General features: G+C 39.8%; 1 protein-coding gene across 1 annotated transcript in view; it reads right to left on the reverse strand.

Moving 5' to 3' along the window:
• map4k5 (mitogen-activated protein kinase kinase kinase kinase 5) overlaps positions 1–15,786 on the reverse strand; it is a 135,188-nt gene extending 119,402 nt beyond the window's left edge. The window contains exons 1-2 of the mRNA XM_073039812.1: positions 15,230–15,786; positions 3,461–3,518 (exon numbers count right to left, since the gene is read on the reverse strand). Coding sequence (XP_072895913.1) covers positions 3,461–3,518; positions 15,230–15,343 — 172 coding nt within the window. The 5' untranslated portion in view covers positions 15,344–15,786. The remainder of the gene's footprint in view (positions 1–3,460; positions 3,519–15,229) is intronic.
• Between the last annotated feature and the right edge of the window lie 3,978 nt (positions 15,787–19,764).

The raw sequence follows: 19,764 nt of genomic DNA on the forward strand, positions 1-19,764 counted from the left end.
CAACCCTTTCATCCCTGGGATCAACCTCGTAAACCTCCTCTGGACCCTCTCCAATACCTGCACATCCTTCCTTAAATATGGTGTTCAAAACTGTTCACAATACTTCAAATATAGTCTAACCAACACTTTATAATGCCTCAGCATTAAAAGCATTGCGTTTATAGTCTAGTCCTCACAAAATGAATGCAAACATTACATTTGCTTTCCTACCAATTCGATCTGCAAGTTAACTTTTACTGAATCGTGCAATAGGACTCCCAAATCTCTTTGCACCTCCAATTTCTGAATTCTCTCCCTATTATAAAACAGAGTTTAAAATAAATTTAGAAAACTAAATGTATTCTTTCCTTGGTCCCCGTGGTTTTGTATCAAAGTATTTGTTCAATTTGGCTGCCATTTCCTTTTCAGCAATTAAAAATTCTCCTATTTCTAAATGCAATTCTCCTCATTTCTAAATGAGAATTAAAAATTCTCCTATTTCTAAAAGGACCCACATTTGTCCTCAGGATTTTACCTCTTCACATTACCTAAACAAGATTTTGCAGCCCTTCTTTTGCTGCCCTCATCCACATCTCCTCCATTTCCCGGACTTCCGAATTCATCCCATCTTCTGGTCGCCAAAATGGGGATAGAGTTCCCCTTGTCCTTATCTATCACACCACGAGCCTCTACATCCAACACGTCATTCATTCTCTGCAACTTCTGCTATCTTTAATGGGTTTCTACCACTAAATATATCCTTCCATTCTCCCCTCCAACTCATCACATTCCAGAAGGGAGCATACTCTACATGACCCACACAAAATGCTGGTGGAACACAGCAGGCCAGGCAGCATCTATAGGGAGAAGCGCTGTCGACGTTTCGGGCCGAGACCCTTCGCCACTTATCCCTCCTGGTGCTTATCTATGCAATATCCCTATACGTTATCTCTCATCACCATTTATGGCCCCAAACTGTCCTTCCAGGTGAGGTGACACCTTCCCCTGCAAGTCTGTTGGTGTCGTTTATTGTATTCAGTGTTCCTGGTTGCAGCCAGGAAATACCCAATGTAGATTGGGGAATACTTTGTTGAGCACCTTTGCTCCATCCACCACAAAAGGTGGATTGGCCACTCATTATAATTCTACTTCCCTTCCGACATGTTGATCCATGGCCTCGTTTACTACCACGAGGAGGTCATAACGTGGGTTACATAAACATAAGAAATAGAAGCAGGAGTAGGCCATCTGGCCCATCAAGCCTGCCCCACCATTCAATAAGATCATGGCTGATCTGTCCGTAAACTCAGCTCCATCTACCTGCCTTTTCCCCATAACCTTTAATTCCCTTATTATGTAAAAACATATTTAACTGTTTCTTAAATATATTCAGTGAGGAAGCCTCAACTACTTCCCTGGGCAGAGAATTACACAGATTCACTACTCTCTGGGAAAAACACGTCATACTCCATCTGGGTAGCTTCCAACTTAGTATGAATGTCACTTTCTCTAACTTCTGGTAGTTTCTCCACCCTCCTCCTCCTTTTTGCTTTCCCTCTTACCTCTTCTCACCTACCCATCCTCCTTCCCTTTCTCCCATGGTCCACTCTCCTCTCCTATCAGATTCCTCCTTCTTCAGTACTTTGCTTCTTCCACCTATCACCTCCCAGCTTCTCACTACAATCCTTCATCCCTCACTAACACACCTCATTCCTCATCTAGTTTCACCTATCACCAGCCAGCTTGTACTTCGCCCCCTTCCCCATTATCTTATTCTTGCTTCTACCCCATTCCTTTCTAGTCCTGATGAAATGTCTCAGTCTAAAACATAAATATTTAATTTCTCCACAGATGCTGCATGACCAGCTGAGTTTCTCCAGGTGTATATGTGCATGTAAGCTTGCAAGGATTTCCAACATCTGCAGAATCTCATGTTTATGATTTGCTGCCAGATCCGTCTATCTTTTCAGATAACCCGTATTCTGCTTTTGCTTTGCTGAATTCCAGAACATTCCCCAATTCTCAAGTTTACTGGGTTTTTTTTAAAGATTTTGATTTGGATGTAATACTATTTTTAACTTGTGATCATGATGGAGCTACTTTTCAGTTTGACACTTTGTCTTAAAAGAATGTATGTTTACTGAAAATCATGCATAATTTCTGTAAGAGCTTCAATAACTTTTCCCCAGTTTTTTTTTCAGCCAAACTGGTTCTCATACCTCCAGAACATCTTTTGTTCAGTTCTCTTAAACATGACTTAAAAATACTTTTTACCATGAAGTCACAATCTGATAACATTTACTATTATGGATTTTGGCAATCAAGTTCTGAAGATAAAATGGTATCATCTCTGATTGACAACATATCAACCATGTACATGGCTTGTGCAGTTGGTCAACAATTTATATTTGGATCATTTAAATCAAGGAATCAACTGAATTCTGAAATTTTGAAAAGATCCAAGTATGGCAAGGGCTTTCTAGTGTAAAAATGGAACATTTTCAAATGAGTACAAGAAAATTATGAATTTCAATAAGCATTAAAATAATTTTCCCATTCATAACATACTGAAAACATAAATGCTCTATACTTTAAAATAATTTGTTGTTTATTGTAATGTAACAATTCAAAAAAAATCAGTACAACCTCTCTTTATTAAGTTTCAGACAAGTCACTTAGGACTTTACAGTTGAGACTAAACCAGCCAGGAAAGAAATATTTGTCCTTCGAAATCCCTAATATGGAACATTCTTTTTTGAGAAATCAAACTAGTTAAATGTTAACAATAGAGATTCTTTGAAGATGATTAGTAACAATAAACAAAAATGCATTTTTCTTGGAGCAGTTCTATTCTCAACCAGGAAAATAAATTACAAGAACTTCAAATGTTAATATTTAACGATGTGCTATCTTACCAATATTTTCATACCCAAATTCTTTTGGGTATGAAAATACCCTCATAGGTGTACTATTGGAAGTATGCTGAAAGGCTGAATCATGTCTGGTACAGCAATTCAAATGCACAGGAACACAAGAAGCTGCAGAGAGTAGTGGACTCAGCCCAACACATCATGGGCACATCCCCCATCGCCATTACTATCTATAGGAGGTACTGCCTCAAAACATCAACATCCAAAGATCCCCAACATCCCAGCCATTCCATATTCTCACAGCTACTACTGGACTGGACATAATCCACCAATTACAGCTGCCTTGCTCATTCCTCAATTCCAGCTTCCTTAAGAAGGGCTGCAGCCTGAAATGTCAACTGTTTGTTCATTTCCATGGATGCTGCCTAACTTGCTATGTTCTGCATCATAGTGTGCGTTGCCGTGGATTTCCAGCATCTACAGGATCTCTTATGTTCATGAAACTACATTTGTAAAATGATTCAATAGCAATGTATTCATTAATAAAATCCTCTAACATGAGTACAAAAGTATAAAACATTATATTTGAAATGTGCCAAACTTATAATTACCTTGTTCCAACTTGATAATTTTAACTGCAGCCAGCTCTCCAGTCTGCAGATTCCTAGCCTGTAAATGAAAACCAGAAGATGTTTTTAGAAAAAAAGTCTAACTCACTTCACAATTCTGAAACAAAGCTGTTATCAAGGCAAGGTATATGCCATGAAATGCTAAAACTGATTTCTATTCTTTAGATGGTCAATTTATAAACAAATGAAAATAACTACAAATTTAAAAGCAGCGCACTCGCAGTTTATAAAATATGTCTTAAAAATGTGGCAATTGAGGATAAAGGATGTTTATGAAAAAAATACAATGGGTGCTGTACACATGCATTTTCAAAAAATAAAATTCACTGCAAGATTAATAGCTGCATAGTGTTCAAGACTGTGTGGCAACATCCAAGTGTGTGTCTTCTAGGTTAAATGTAAGCAAATAGCAAAGATGTACATCATTGACAAGTTTCTCTCTCCACAGACTAGGTCTAATCTGAGTTATTTATTTATTTGCCATGTCGCCCAACAACCCCCAGTTTAACCCTAGCCTAATCATGGAACAATTTGCAATGACCAATTAGCCTACTAACTGGTACGTCTTTGGATTGAGGGGGGAACTGGAGCACCAGGAGAAAACCCACATGGTCACAGGGAAAATGTACAAATTCCTTACAGACAGCAGTAGAAATTGAACCTGGGTTACTGACACTGTAAAGCTTTGTGCTAACCACTATGCTAGCATGTTGGTCCATCACCTTCCTCTCTCTGGTTCCTACCTCCTGATATTACTCCATTGTCCACTCCTATGAGATTCCTTCTTCAGACCTTTGCCTCTGCCATCCATCACCTTCCAACTTCTTACATCATTCCCCTTTTCCCACTCCCCCAGCTACCTGCATTCTCCTGGAGTGCACTGCACTTTTCGGTAGCTGCTCGACTTTACTTCTACATTCTGTTATCATCTTATCAAGTTCCATCTCAATGTACTGTGTACTGATTTGATCTGTATAAACAAAGTGCAAGACAAGCTTTTCACTGTATCTTGGCACATCAAATAATAATAAATCTATTCCAATTCTAAACATACCACCTCCCTACTCATACTCCACCACCTCCCTTTTTATTCTGGCTTCTGCCTTCTTTCTTTCAAGTCCTAATGAAGGGACTCAGCTAAAATGTCTAACATTTCAACACTTTCTGTGTGTTGCTGTAGATTTTTAGCATCTGTAATCTCTCATCTTTGTATCCCCTGTGATCTGAATATTACTTATCCCTCAATTAAATTGATTAGAAGTCGGATTATTTGGTTATTGTCACTCTGCTATGTGCAATTGGTCATAACATTATCTGCAACATGGATTACTAACTGGCTCAAACAAAAGGAGAGACAACCTGAGATATTGAAATGAATTGTACAAACATTTTTTCTAATTTTAAAATGGCAATTGACCAATCTTGAAATACTACTGCATAACTTTTCTACAGTTGGGCTCCTTCCAGATTTCATAATGCAGCATTCTCTTCAACCATGTTTGCAAAAATTACCCACTTTGGTCTGAGATAAGGACAAAGCTTCAGAGAATTTTGATTTCAAGGGAACATGAACTGCTGCAAAACAGTTCTACACAAGATTTATTGTTGATTTGAACAACAATTTAATTGAAGTCAAATTTACTTGAAAAGCAGTTTTTAATTAATTATATACACTGCTTGTTATTCTTCAGATAACAAATATTTGCAAGGTCTCACTCTCCAAAATCCTGTTATTTTAGCCAGCACTAAAAACCAGAAGAGCATTATAAACTTTCTTAGCTTCAACCAATAAACAAAGGCAAATTCACAGAAACCAATTTAATTCTGTACATGCCATGCATTTAACTAGGAAACTCAAAATGTTCAAATAGTTCCAAGCCTTTTTACCTCAACTCAGGCACAGTAGAACCATAACTCATTCCTGGGACTACAAATGCAAAGGTCTGCACCTATTATTTTGAACTCCTCCTCCTACTACTCTATATGCCAGAATACATGTACAATGTATCCTTCCATTCCTTCCTTTCTTTGTGTGAACAAAGTCCAGAAAATTCAATGCCTGCCAGCAGTTTACAATTATCTGTTTTGAATGTTATACACCCCACCCCACTCTCAATAACATTCATAAGCTTCCAAATTAAAGGGACTACAAGCCAAATTTACATAAACTGTAAACTACAAAAATGCTAGAAATAGTCAGGAAGTCATCAGCAATGGAAAGAGAACAATTGACTTTTTGGGTGAATAACTTTCATTGGAAATAGTTCTCATATACAAACCTCTTAAGCTCCATCATCATTCTTATGTAACTCAGAAAAAACTTACAGTAGATTTTTTGAAGATGTAATTGATACAAATAAGGGAGTCAGAATTATGTTTATTATCGCTGACAAATGTTGTGAAAATTGTTTAGTTGTAACAGTATAAGACAAAAAAAATTACAAGCTACAATAAAAAGTAAAATTAATGATGTATAATTACATTTCTTGGTTTGAATGTCATGTTTTTGGACTATCAGTAGGTCTTTAAGAAGATCCTCTTAAAGAAGTTATTTGTAAAATTAAAATAAAAGGGACTGAGGATATTAAACAGGAATGGATTGAAAATTTGCTGGCAACAGAGGAAACACAAGTATGAATCAACAAGTCTTTTTTCCTGGTGGCAGGCAGTAACTGATGAAATGATGCAGAGATCAGAGGTTGGACACAATATATAAAATGAATAAATAATTTCAATGAGCAAACTAAATTTAACACAGAAATGCAAGTTGCAAGGAGACTATAGGGTCTGAGTATACAGCACAGATAAAGCTCTTCAACCCAATACCAACCACGGCACCCACTCAGCTAGTCCTAATTTCCTACGTTCAGCCAATATACAGCTGCAAGAAAAAGTTTGTGAACCCTTTGCAATTATCTGTTTTTTCTTGCATTAATTATTCAAAATGTGGTCTGATGTTCAATAAAAATAAATAAGCAATAAATATCGAGAATGAGATGAAGAGTCCTTGACAGTGAGTCCATTGGTTGTGGGACAATTTAAATGAAGGGGCAAATGAAGCTGAGTGAGGTTATAGCCTCTGGTTCAAAAGCCTGATGGTTGAAGGGTAGTAACTGTTTCTGAACCTGGTGGTATGAGTCCCAAGTCACGATAATAGACAAGCACAATCTTCCTAAACTAATAACACAAAAACAATTGTACTTCTCATTAATACTGAATACATCATTTAAACAATTACAGTCTGGAGTAATGCCTTCTACAAAAGCTATTTGGAAGCAATTGTAACTGAGATGAGATTTCAGGTGTGGGCTGTAGAGGTGCCCTGCCCTATAAAAAAAGATACAGTCAGGGTACTGACAGAGCTTCTCAAAAAAGATCTGTTTATGTCCACCATACCTGGATCTAAACAACTTTCAGAGGACCGTAGAAGAATTGTAGAGATGCATTAAGCTGGAAAAGGCTACAAAAAAGGCATTTCTGAAGACCTAAGTGTTCATCAGCCCACAGTAAGAGAAACTGTCTACAAATGGATGAAATTCAGTACCTTGCTACTCTCCCTAGGAGTGGGCGTCCTGCAAACAGCACAACATGCAATGCAGTTGTGAGACCCGACGCAGGTGAGAAAGAACCCAAGAGTAACAGCAAAACACAAAGTACACTGCAGATGCTGTGGTCAAATTAACACATACAAACAAGCTGGATGAACTCAGCAGGTCGGGCAGCATCCGTTGAAAGGAGCAGTCAACGTTTCAGGTCAAGATCCTTCATCAGAACTAAAGAAGGGGGGGGCAAGGGCCCTATAACGAAGGTGGGGGGGGAGGGTGGAAAACCAATCAGAGGAAAGATCAAGGGGTGGGGGAGGGGAAGCAGGTAGGGGATAGGCAGGAGGGGTGAAGAAGGAATCTAAGGGGAAAGCACTATGGGTAGTAGAAGAAGGCAGAGTCATGAGAGGTGATAGGCAGCTAGAAAAGGAGACAGAGTGAAGGTGGGATGGGGGAAGGGAGAGGAAGAGAATTACCAGAAGTTAGAGAATTCGATGTTCATTGCTGGAGACTACCCAGATGGTATATGAGATGTTGTTCGTCCAACCGAAGTTTGGCCTCATCACGGCAGTAGAGGCAGCCATATATGGACATATCTAAATGGGAACTTGAAGGAGAGTTGAAGTGAGTGGCAACCGGGAGATCCTGTCTGTTGTGGCGGACGGAGCGTAGGTACTCGAAGAAGTGGTCTCCCAATCTGTGTCGGGTCTCGCTGATGTAGAGGAGGTCGCACCAGGAGCACCGAATGCAATAGATTACCCCAACAGACTCACAAGTGAAGTGTTGCCTCACCTGGAAGGACTGTTTGGGGCCCTGAATGGTGGTAAGTAACAGCAAAAGACCTACAGAAATCTCTAGAACTTGCAAGTCTCTGCTCATGTGCCCACTATAAAGAAAGACACTGAACACGAATGGTGTTCATGGAAGGACACCACCGAGGAAAACACTGCTCTCCAAAAAAAAACATTGCTGCACATCTCAAGTTTGCAAAAGCCTACCTGGATGCTCCACAATGCTTCTGGGACAACATTCTCTGGACAGATGAGACAAAATTTGAACTTCTGTGCAAAAAAAATGAAGGAAAAAAGGGCACTGCACACCAACAGCAAAACCTCATCCCAAATGTGAAACATGATGGAAGCAGCATATGGTTAGGGTCCACTTTGCTGCCTCTGGACCTGGAATTGTTGAGGGAACAATGAATTCAAAACTGTATCAAGACATTTTACAGGAGATTGGCAGGGTAGCGGTTCATCACCTGAAGCTTAATAGAAGTTGGATGTTGCAACAAGACAATGATCCAAAACACAAGAGTAAATCAACAATAGAATGGTTTAAAAATAAGAAAATTTGTCTTTTGGAATGGTCAAGTCAGAGTCCACACATTAACCCTATTGAAATGCTGTGGCTGTTCATGCAAGGTGTCCCAGAAATATTGATGAAATGAAACAGTTTCGTATGGCGGAATGGTCTAAAATTCCTCCTCACCATTGTGCAAGTCTGATCAGCAGCTACAGGAAACGTTTAGTGAAGGGTGTTGCTGCTAAAAGGGGGTTCTACCAGTTAGTAAATACAAGGATTCACATACTTTTTCCAGCCTGCACTGTGAATGATGAAGCAATATGTTCTATAAAGACATGAAAAGTACAATTGTTTGTGTGTTATTAGTTTAGACAGATTGTTTGTTTATTATTGTGACTTAGATGAGGATCAGATCATATTTTATGAGTAATTACTGCAGAAAACCAGGTAATTGCAAAAGGTTCACTAACTTTTTCTTGCAACTATCCCTCTAAGTCCCATTACTCCATGTACCTTTCTAAGTGGCTCTTCAATGATACTATTGTACCTGCCTCAACCATTCCCTCATGCAGCTTGATCCATATATTTACTACCCTCTGTATGAAAAAGTTGCCCCTCAACTTTCATAAATCTTTCCCTTCTCACCCTAAATCAATGCCACCTAATTTTGGACTCCCCTATCCTTAGGAGAAGATTGCTACCACCCAGCTCTCTAAGGTTACCCCTCATTCTGCTGTGCTCCAAGGAATAGGGATTTAGCCTGGCCAACCTCTCCAGTAATTCAGGCCCTCTAGTCCTCAAATCTTCTTTGCAAACATGATGAAGGATCTCAGCCCAAAACATCAACTATTCCACTCCACAGATGCTGCGTAACCTGTTGAGTTCCTTCAGCATTCTGTGTGCAGTACTCCAACTGCAGACTCACCAACATAAATGCAACATATTGTCCCAACTCCTATAGTCAATGCCCTGAGTGATGAAGGCCAGTGCGATACGTGCCTTTTGTACCATTCTGTCTATCTGTGAAAAACTTTCAATAAACTATGCACTTGTACTCAAAGGTCCCTCTATCCATTACACAACCAAAGTGCCTTACCATTCATGGTACAAGTCCTACATTAGCTTGACTTTCCAAAATGCATCACCTAACACTTGACTATTGAAATCCATTTAGTATTCCTCAGCCCATTTCCCTAACTCATTAACATCCCTCTGCAATTCACTTTATTATCAATCAACACATCTAATTTCACATCATCTGAAAACTTACTGATCAAGTCTTGTGCACTTCCATCCAAATTATTTACATAAGTAACAAATAACAAGGGTCTCACCACCAACCCTTGTGGCACACTACACAGCAGCCAGCAATCCAAGCAACAATCTTCAACTACCTTCTGCTTCCAGCCTCTGAACTAAGTTTGAATCCACTTAACTCTCCCTGTTTTTCATGAGACCTAACCTTCTAGACCAGCCTACCATGCTGCTGGTTCCAGACCAGCATACCAGAGGGTCCATAGTGATTGAGATAAGCCGTGTGAGTCCATCAATAAACACGGATGAAGTTTAATGTGAAAAGATATGAGGTTCTTAAAAAATGACTGATTTGCTAAACGATGATAGAGTGGGAAAGGAGGAAGAATAATAGATCACGGTACACCAGTCAACGGCAAGTGCTCAGATGCAACACGTAATTAGGAAAACAAACATGTTGTACTGAATCCCTCTCACAATGAAGGACAAGAGCAAGGATGTCTTGCTGCAAGGGTATAATAGCATGGCAATAACCCATCTGGAGTTATGCATGCAATAATGGCCTTTTAAAGGAGGATATTTTTGACATGGTGTAAGTGCAACAACCCAACTTTCATTGTGAAATTTTGACCATCTGTAGAAAAGTTGTTTTCTCTTTTCAGTTTAATCAAAAGGTCTTTGACCTGACTCTTTATCTTTACTACAATGCTGCTTCAGTTCAGTATTTCATCCATTTTCTGTTTTTATTGCTGTTGCTTTTTTTCTCAGCAATATTTGTATTGGTTTTTTAAAATCAAGAAAGCATAGCACAAAGGAGGTTTGTGCAGTACATAACAAATGTACAATTCACATCTATGAAAGAAGTGCACCCATAGTACAATCATGCTTTGGTTGCCTCCCTGCCCTGACCTACGCTCCCAATTCCCATCTCCAAGCCATCATTGCATTAGCAAAAAGGGTTAAACAGAACCTTTATCCCCACAGAGCTGCTTGGTATAGAGAAGGTGTATATTCCTAACACATAAACTGCTGTATGTTTACACGTCTGAGCTCGTAGAATTTTACCAGAGAATGCTGAAAGTCAGGGAGTTATATGCAGAGGAAAGGAAGAAGGGGTGAACCTTTAGTTTGGCTGGGAATTCTGAAAATATTCAAGAAAGGGTCCCCACACCTTTTGGAACTTTATGCCCGATTTGAGAGTTGAATAATGGATCTTCTCAAGGTATAGACTGGACATGACGTCCCTAAGCCACTGAGGATGGGTGGGCAGAGCAGCACCCCTCCACCTGAGCAAGACTGTGCGCCTGGCCAAAAGACAGGCAAAAGACAGTATGCGATGTTTGATCGGACTTAGGTGCATGTCCCCCTCTCCAGAGGTGCCGAAAAGAGCAATCAAAGGTTTAGGTTCCAGATTGTAATTAAGTATTTCGATAGAATTTGCAAAATATCTCAAGTATTTTTCTAAGCTTGGGCATGTCCAGTACACGTGAATAAGGGAAGCCTCACCCCTTTTGCATTTGTCGCAGCAGGGATTAACATCTGGGTAAATGTGAGATAATTTAATTTTAGACATATGGGCCTTGTGTACGACCTTGAACTGTAACAGGCAGTGGCAGGCACATAAAGAGGTTGAGTTAACTAACTTGAGAACTGAATCCCATACATCATCTGACAGTATTGCTGCTGCATTTGATTAACACTTTATATCATTACTCAAAATAATGAGGCATCAGTTAGAAAATGTATATTAGCTTTGGAGAGCAGAGATTCAGCAAAATAGCGTCTAGAGAATTATAGAAAGATTGCAAAAACTAATGATATATTTTGGCAATTTATAGTAATTTGATTGACATTTGGGACCATATGATCCATTAAAAGGGAAGATAAATAGAAAAATTGTTTCTGCATGATTGAAAATTTAGGACAAAGTGCATGGTCTAAAAATTAGAATAATGACTTTAAGAAGCTATGAAACATTATGTGCAGAAGTGATGGAAACCTGAAGCTCTCCATGCACATCATACTTGATAACAGCTCAAAAGTTAATATTAAATTAGACTATGAAAGACTTTTGATAACTAAAGTTAATGACTTACTCCTCTTCCCAATTTCCAAAACATTAAGACAGTTTGAAAAAGTTTTCCATAGGACCATTAACGGAAAGACAAGCTAAAATTTTGAGTAGCCAGGTTTATGGCACAATTGTGCATAAATATCAAACCTATGGTCAGTGCAGTTAGAGTCAAATAGCATTGAAACAACCTCTTTGCCCCATCAAATCAGCACCGATCATTTTAGGACCCAAAATAGGAAAATTAATGAATCTTCAGTGCTGCTTTTTGAAACTCTGCAAGTTACTGAAAACTTGAACAAAATTGACTCCCATCTTCATAAAGATGACCTGATCAATCAGAATACCTTGAATGCAAATCTGGATTATTGATAAATTGGTCAAATCAGGAGATTTTCTGGCACACAATTGTTGAGATGACAACAGAAGAGTCAGACGAAGGCCACTGTTATGTTTGGAATGTTGCTTTTTGCTTGTGTTGTTTGCATGATTTGTGTGTGTTATTTTTCTCTTTCTCTGTGCATCGGGTGTTGGCCTTTTTATTAAATAGGATTCTTCCGGGTTTCTTGCTTTCTGGTTGCCTGTAAGCAGAGGAATCTCAAGAATGTATCATTTATACATACCTTTATAATAAATGTACTTTGAATCCTTGAATTCTTTGAAATCAGTCTGACACATAGATAAGTAGAGCTCAGTATTCTGCTGATGGTGAAACTTGCAAAACTACTTTAGAATTTATCAACATTTCTCAAAGAAAAAAAGATAGATGAGGGTCTTTCAGCATCAACCTTGCCTTATTCATGGCCTATGAGATGCATCACAGTATCAATATGCCCAGTAAAAGCAGGGGCTTGTTGCCCACTTGGGAAAATCAAAGCTCTGGAAGATTTTTAAGCCTTTCCAGGAACAAGGGTTAGATTTTCCAGGCACAATGACCATATATTTTGATTAGGTCCACTTCCAAAGTCACCAGTGGGCTGAATGGAGCATTCAAACCAGGATTAATGTCCTAAACAATTTGGGAGCTGCATGATTGATTTCACCGTATTACTAATCATTTGGAAAAAAAACTAAAAGATGCATGGTTTGCATATACTTCAGAAGCCCAAGATAGATACAGAATTAAAGGAAACGCTAAGTATGGTATACATAGAATTTAAAAAGTACAGGACAAAAGCAAAGTTGATCATTTAAAAAATATATTCATTCATGGAATGTGGCTACTGTTAGCAGGGTGGATTTCTTGCCCACCATCATGAAATCCATTGGGGCTAAATTACTTCCCTGAACCACTACAGCATATGAAGTCAAATTACTTCCACAGCAACATAAGATAGTTTTGGAGTTTTGACTCAATGGAAATAAAACAATGGCAATACTTTTTCAAAGTCAGAATCATGTTTAAAACTCCTGTTGAAAATACAAGGTGGTAATTGTTAACCGATTGATGCTACAGAGAAATAAATATCAAATCAGAGACCAGGTTACCAGTGGTGTCAACGTATTTGACTACTACTTATTCAGATTTTAATTAAAATTATTTGCAGCAATAGATTAAAATTTCACTTTTTCATATATAGTAATATGACTATATTTTGGTTTGAAGCAAGGGTTACTAAAGCCTAGAAAACACTGAAAAAAGTAACAATTACAGTCCACATAAAACTAATGAGAGCTATATACGCTTACAAATGCTAATACACTACCCAAGTAAGTACTACTGTACACCTTAGAGTGGAAAAACTAGAAAGCCTTTATAATATTAGCAACAGCAGAAAACTTGTGTACTCGCGTAGATGCAGAAGATAGAAAATGCAAAAAACTGTAAAACCACTTTGCAGAGATACCAGTCACACTTCACTCTTATCTTTACAATCTGTCTCTCCTTCCTGTCCAAAGATGCAAACTCATCACCTCTCAAATCTATTCTCAACTTTCCCCACAGCATCTCAAATCAGGTTTCCTCCTAAAAGCAACTCGAATCTAAGCTGAAAGTTTGTCATGATAATGCATTATAATGACCATAATGGTTATACTCTTAGTAGTACCTCACAAGAACTGTCCTTTTTTTTAGATTTTATTCTAATCCATCCAATTTGAGTGACAGAATTGGTTTTCCATCTCACTTTTACACTCCTTGATCCTTTCCCACATCTACATGCCTGATGCTCAATTATATCAGCAACAAACATGCCAGGGTCCATGTATACTTGTGCAACCAGTTCTTTGCTATCTGTTAGATTGTTTGTCTGACATCCTGGCTTGGACAGGCCACAATTTCCTGCAGTTACTTACTGAGCAGACCAAGACAATATTTCAACCCCACCCACAAAATTTAAGATTTTGTCTCAATTGTGTAAGAATATGACTAAGTGATTAAACCTGCAATATAATACCAGAAACTGGTTATTCCAGCAGTTTGTTTACAATTTAGGGGGCAAAATCTTTAATTAACTTTTCAAAATACTCCATCCAACACACTTGACAAACAGTTAATGTTCTTAAAGCTTAGTCACTGCTGTAGCATTTGCACAGGGCGAGCTCCTATAAGCAGCAATCTGAAAATGACAGAACAATCTGTAATTTTTGTACTGAGCAAGAAGACATAAATACTGTCCAGTACGACAGTGAGTGATAACCCCAGAAAACAAAACCCACCTAGGAATTCAGATAAGTTTAAGGTTTCGTCCAAAGTACAGAATAAAATTCAATACCAATACGCAAAACTAATCTCTATGCTAGAACAAAGTAACCATTTACTATTAAAATTCATCTGATCATCTGCCAAGTTTTTAACGATGTACAGACTAAGCACAAGATAAAAATGTTTTCAATAGACAGAGCATCTACGGTACTTCATCTACTAAAGGAGAAAAATGATTCCAGAAGCAAAGAGTTGCTTAAAGCAATTTTTCCTAAAGATTCCTCTGCAATTTAGACGCTTTGTATCAGTTCCCCAAAACAAAAAGAGAATGACGTCCCGCGCGAAAATTAGACAAGATATACCTGTTGTGGTTAAAACCGGCAACAAGTTTGGGTGGAGGATATAGTTCTAAAGCAGGTTTGTTCGGAAACCCAAGATTTCTCAATATATCAACGTAGTTACTTTACTCTGTATATTTCTTCCTGAGACTTACTAGGTGCCCGAGCATGTGAACTTTTACAAAACCATTTGCATTTAGCCGCTTCGTAACGCAAATATGGGTTAACTTTCTGCCAAACGGAGTAACATAAAAACTTGCTCTGTAATTCAGTACACTACTGATCTAGTAAAGAACTGTCAATTGCTAAATGAGTAGTCCTTGATAACTTAGTAACTCCTTCATAATTTTTTTTCAACGCCGGCACAAAATGAGCAGTTTCCAGCTGAAGCCGTTTTAGCGGACTGTTGATTAATGGACCAAGGCAAGCAAGATTAGTACAGTTTAATCCCACTTCCCTCTGGTGATCCCGTCTGGTCCAAAACACTGAATCTTCAAACCCGCGACGGACGGCTCGTCACCCACCACCAGCGGCAAATTGGCGTCTGGAAAGGCCACATGCCCAGTCCCAGGCTCAACACAAGAGTAACTCAACACAAACCTTGTACACATCGCCATAGGTACCGCTGCCGACCCTCTGGATCAGCTCGAAGTCCGACTGCGGGTTTTTCCTCAGAATATCCCCGCTGACGGTCGCACGGCCCTGAGGGTTCATCGCTCACTCTCGGTGGCGGGAGCGTCCTCTCCCTTCCTCGGACTCCCACTTCTTTCCCCAGCACCCGCTGCCCGTCTCCAGACGCGAAAATCCCTCCGAAAGTGCTCGTATGCGTGTGCGCTCAGCTACGTGCACCCCAGCCGTCACTTGGTAAACTGTGCACTGCCTCCAAATATGGCCCCCGCTCCATTTCCTGCCCCTCAGCTCCTGCGCGTTTCCTCGAGCGGCGGCGGCGATGGCGAGCGGTGGCGCGGGCCTACAGCGGCGCTCTGCACGGCCTGTCTCTCACTCCATCTTCCTCTTCTCCCCCCCACTTAACGCTCAAACAAATTATTTCCACAAGGGTGCACACTGTGCTACTAGCACAGTGATTTGATTGTTACGTTTTCAACTGTGACTTGTATGTCATTTCCTTCTGATGAACATTGAAATCAACTGCAGTTCAAACGTTAACAATTGCTCATTTCTTTAAATGAAAATTCAAAAATTCTCACTTCGACTCAAAACGTTAACTCTTTTTCCTCATAGACACCGCTTGATCTACTGAATGATTTACATTTCTTTGTTTTTGATTCAATTTTTAACTGCCATTTGTCGCAGCATACTGTTTAACGATATTTACTGTTCAAAATATTCTTAAAATTCATGTACTCTGAAAGAAAGGCTGACAAGCTAAGTTGATTTAGTAAACAATTTAACTTTTATTAATATTAATGTGTATTATGAATGTCCACTAATCCCTGAATGTTGCCACCTTGTGACTTCCCTAGGAATTACAAAATATGTCAAATTTAAGACTGTAAACAAAGCGAGAAATGACGATGAAGCTTATCTTAATAGGGCCAGTAACTGAAGTTTTTCAGTTCAACTGTGCATGTGTACAGTTGATAATTTGACCAGGTCTGACATAAGTAATTCAGTTTCCATTACGTACAATGTTTCTTCATTTTGTGCTGAAATATATAAACAATGTAATAACAGCTAAATTCTGCAAATACTTCCTGTAAGTATATTTCACATTAGATGCTATGTACGTTTTGCATAACGACATGTGATGGATATTTTCTTGTTGTTCTGTTTGGAATAAATGAAATTGTATATCCTGCCAACAACATTATTGATGGAAAAATATTTTCCATTACAACATAAGTATCCAGTGAAAATACAAAAATAAAGACAGCATGAGGGAAGAATTTTAATTGGTAGAAAGGTGAACTGTTTTTGGGTTGCGCAATCAAAATTTAAAGATAGAAGAATGCCTCTAGCGGTATATAAGTAACCAGCTTACCATAGTTACCACAATCATTCGTTCATGTGGGCGTTTAATAAGCAGCAGTTTCAACTCAAACTGAATAAAGGCTCAAATCCTTTTAATGCTTTGCCAGCATCATATTAAAAATGCTACAGAGCTGCATTAATGCACATCTACTTGAAAAGGTTTGGAGAAATTTAAACAGAAGCATCCATGCTTACAGCAGACATCACTCACATATAAAGGTGGAAAGCCAGAGAAACATTGTTCTTGAAACTTTGTAAGGAGTTGAGTTTGGTGACCTGGGATGGCTACAGCCTTCTGGAGGAATATCAGATTCATACTTGCCCAGCCATTTCTGCACTATCAGTCAATATGAAGGTCAACTACATTTTCATTTTACTTTTTACTTCTATTTTTATTCCCCCCCAGGGCGGATGAAAATAAGGCGGGGCAAGTGGAGTGGCCATTGTTGGAGTGGGCCAGTGTTAGAGTTGGGAGGCTTTGAATTTTGGCTCATCAGTCTTGTGCGAGGTAAGTATCTGGTAAGTTTCTTTTTTTATTCGCTGAATATTGACGGCTGCTCCGTTGAGATCGTTAAGAGCACCAGATTTCTTGGTGTTCACCTGGCGGAGGATCTCACCTGGTCTCTCAACACCAGCTCCATAGCCAAGTAAGCTCAGCAGTGTCTCTGTTTTCTGCAAAGGCTGAGAAAAGTCCATCTCTCACCCCCCATCCTCACCACATTCTACAGAGGATGTATCGAGAGCATCCTGTGCAGCTACATCACTGCCTGGTTAGGAAATTGCATCGTCTCAGATTGCAAGACTCTGCAGCAAATAGTAAGGTCAGCTGAGAAGATCATCAGGGTCTCTCTTCCTGCCATTACAGACGTTTACACCACATGCTGCACCCGCAAAGCTAACAGCTTTGTGAAGTACCCCACACACCCCTCACACAAACTCTTCTCCCTCCTGCAAAAGGTACCGAAGCACTCGGGCTCTCACAGGTAGACTGTGCAACAGTTTCTTCCCCCAAACCATCAGACTCCTCAATACCCAGAGTCTAGACTGACATCTACATCATTTATTATATTGAAATTTGTCCTCTACTGTGCCTGTTGTCTTGTTTATTATTTATTTATTAATTATTGTAATGCCCTGCACTGTTTTGTGCGCTTTATGTAGTCCTATGTAGGTTTGTAGTCTAGTGTAGTTTTTGTGTTGTTTCATGTAGCACCATGGTCCTGGAGGAATGTTGTTTCATTTTTACTGTGTACTGTGCCTGCAGTTTATGGTCAAAATGACAATAAAAAGCGACTTGACTTGACTTCACTCCTCGTCTGTTAGGACATAGAGAAGTGAGAATGACTGCATGGGCTGTGATATGTTCTTTGTGTAAGATGGGGGATTTCTGGGAGCCTTCCAGCCTCCCAGGTATCTGCCTCTGCACCAGGTGCACCAAGTTGCACCTCCTCAGAGAACATGTTATGGAACTGGAGCTGCAGCTTGATGACATTCTGCTCATACGGAACACTGAGGAAATGATAAGTAGGAGCTACAGGGAGAGGTTGTCACCCCTAGATTGCAGGAGTCAGTTAACAGGGTGATTGTCAGCAGAAGAAAGGGAAATTGGTAGCAAGTACAGAGGACCCCTGTGGCCCTTCCCCTCAATAATAAGCATACCATTTTGGATACTGTGGAAGGAAACAACCGGGGGGTGGGGGGGGGGGGGTACAGTGGCCGGGTCTCTGCCACTGAGTCTGGTGCTGTGGTCCAGCAGAGAAGAGAGGTGAAGAGGATTTCAGTAGTGATAGGAGATTCCACAGTTACAGGAACAGAGACGAGATACTGTGGGTGCAATAGAGATACCCAGATGGTGTGTTGTCTCCCAGGTTCCAGGGTCTGAGATGGCTCGGATCGACACCATGGCATTCTAAAGGGGTAGCGTGAGCAGGCAGAAGTCTAGGTACATATTAGCGCCAATAACATAGGTAAGAAAGGCGAGGGAGTCTTAAAGAGAGATTTTAGGCTGCTAGGTTCAAAGCTGAAAAGCGAATGGCCAGGGCAGTAATCTTTGGATTGCTACCTGTGCTACGTGCTGGTGAGGGTAAGAATAGACATTTGATCGATAAATGCATGGTTGAGGAATTAGTGCAGGAGTCAGGGGTTCAGATTTCTGGATCATTGGGATCTCTCCTGGAGAAGGTACCACCTGTACAAAAAGGATGGGTTACACCTGAACCTTAGGGGGACCAATATCCTTGTGGGCAGGTTTGCTAGAGTTGTTCAAGAGGGTTTATACTAATTTGGCTGGGGAGATGGAGTCAAACAGAGGCAGTGTGTAGTGAGATTGCTAGCAAGGAGAGGTTGATGATAGGATAAATTTGCAGTCAACGGGATGAGTTGCAATGTAAGAGGGGGATAAAGTCAAAAAGGGTGATGCATACAGGACAGAAGGAGATATATTTGAATACACGCAGCAGACATAATAAGATAGATGATCTTATAGTGCATTTAGAGATTGGAAGGTATGACAATGTGGGCATCACAAAGTTGTGGCTGAAAGAATATTGTAGCTGGGAGCTTAATGCCCAGAGATACACATTGTATCTAAAGGACAGGCAGGTAGGCAGAGAGGGGTAATGTGGCTCTTTTGGTAAATAATGAAATCAAATCCTTAGAAAGAATTGAATTGAATTGACTTTATTATTTACATCCTTTATATACATGAGAAGTAAAAATCTTTACGTTACATAGAAACATAAAAAACCTACAGCACAATACAGGCTTTTGCCCACAAAATTGTACCAAATATGTCCCTACCCTTGAAATTACTAGGCTTAACCATAGCCCTTTATTTTTCGAAGCTCCATGTACCTATCCAAAAGTCTCTTAAAAGACCCTATCGTATCCGCCTCCATCACCGTTGTTGCCAGCCCATTCCACGCACTCACCACTCTCTGAGTAAAAAACTTACCCCTGACATCTCCTCGGTACCCACTCCCCTGTGTCCCCTTGTGGCAACCATTTCAGCCCTGGGAAAAAGCCTCTGACTATCCACACGATCAATACCTCTCATCATCTTATACACCTCTATCAGGTCACCTCTCATCCTCTGTCGCTCCAAGGAGAAAAGGCCGAGTTCACTCAACCTATTCTCATACGGC

The sequence above is a fragment of the Hemitrygon akajei genome, chromosome 3, assembly GCF_048418815.1.
Source record: "Hemitrygon akajei chromosome 3, sHemAka1.3, whole genome shotgun sequence".
In the NCBI taxonomy this organism is placed as follows: Eukaryota; Metazoa; Chordata; class Chondrichthyes; order Myliobatiformes; family Dasyatidae; genus Hemitrygon; species Hemitrygon akajei.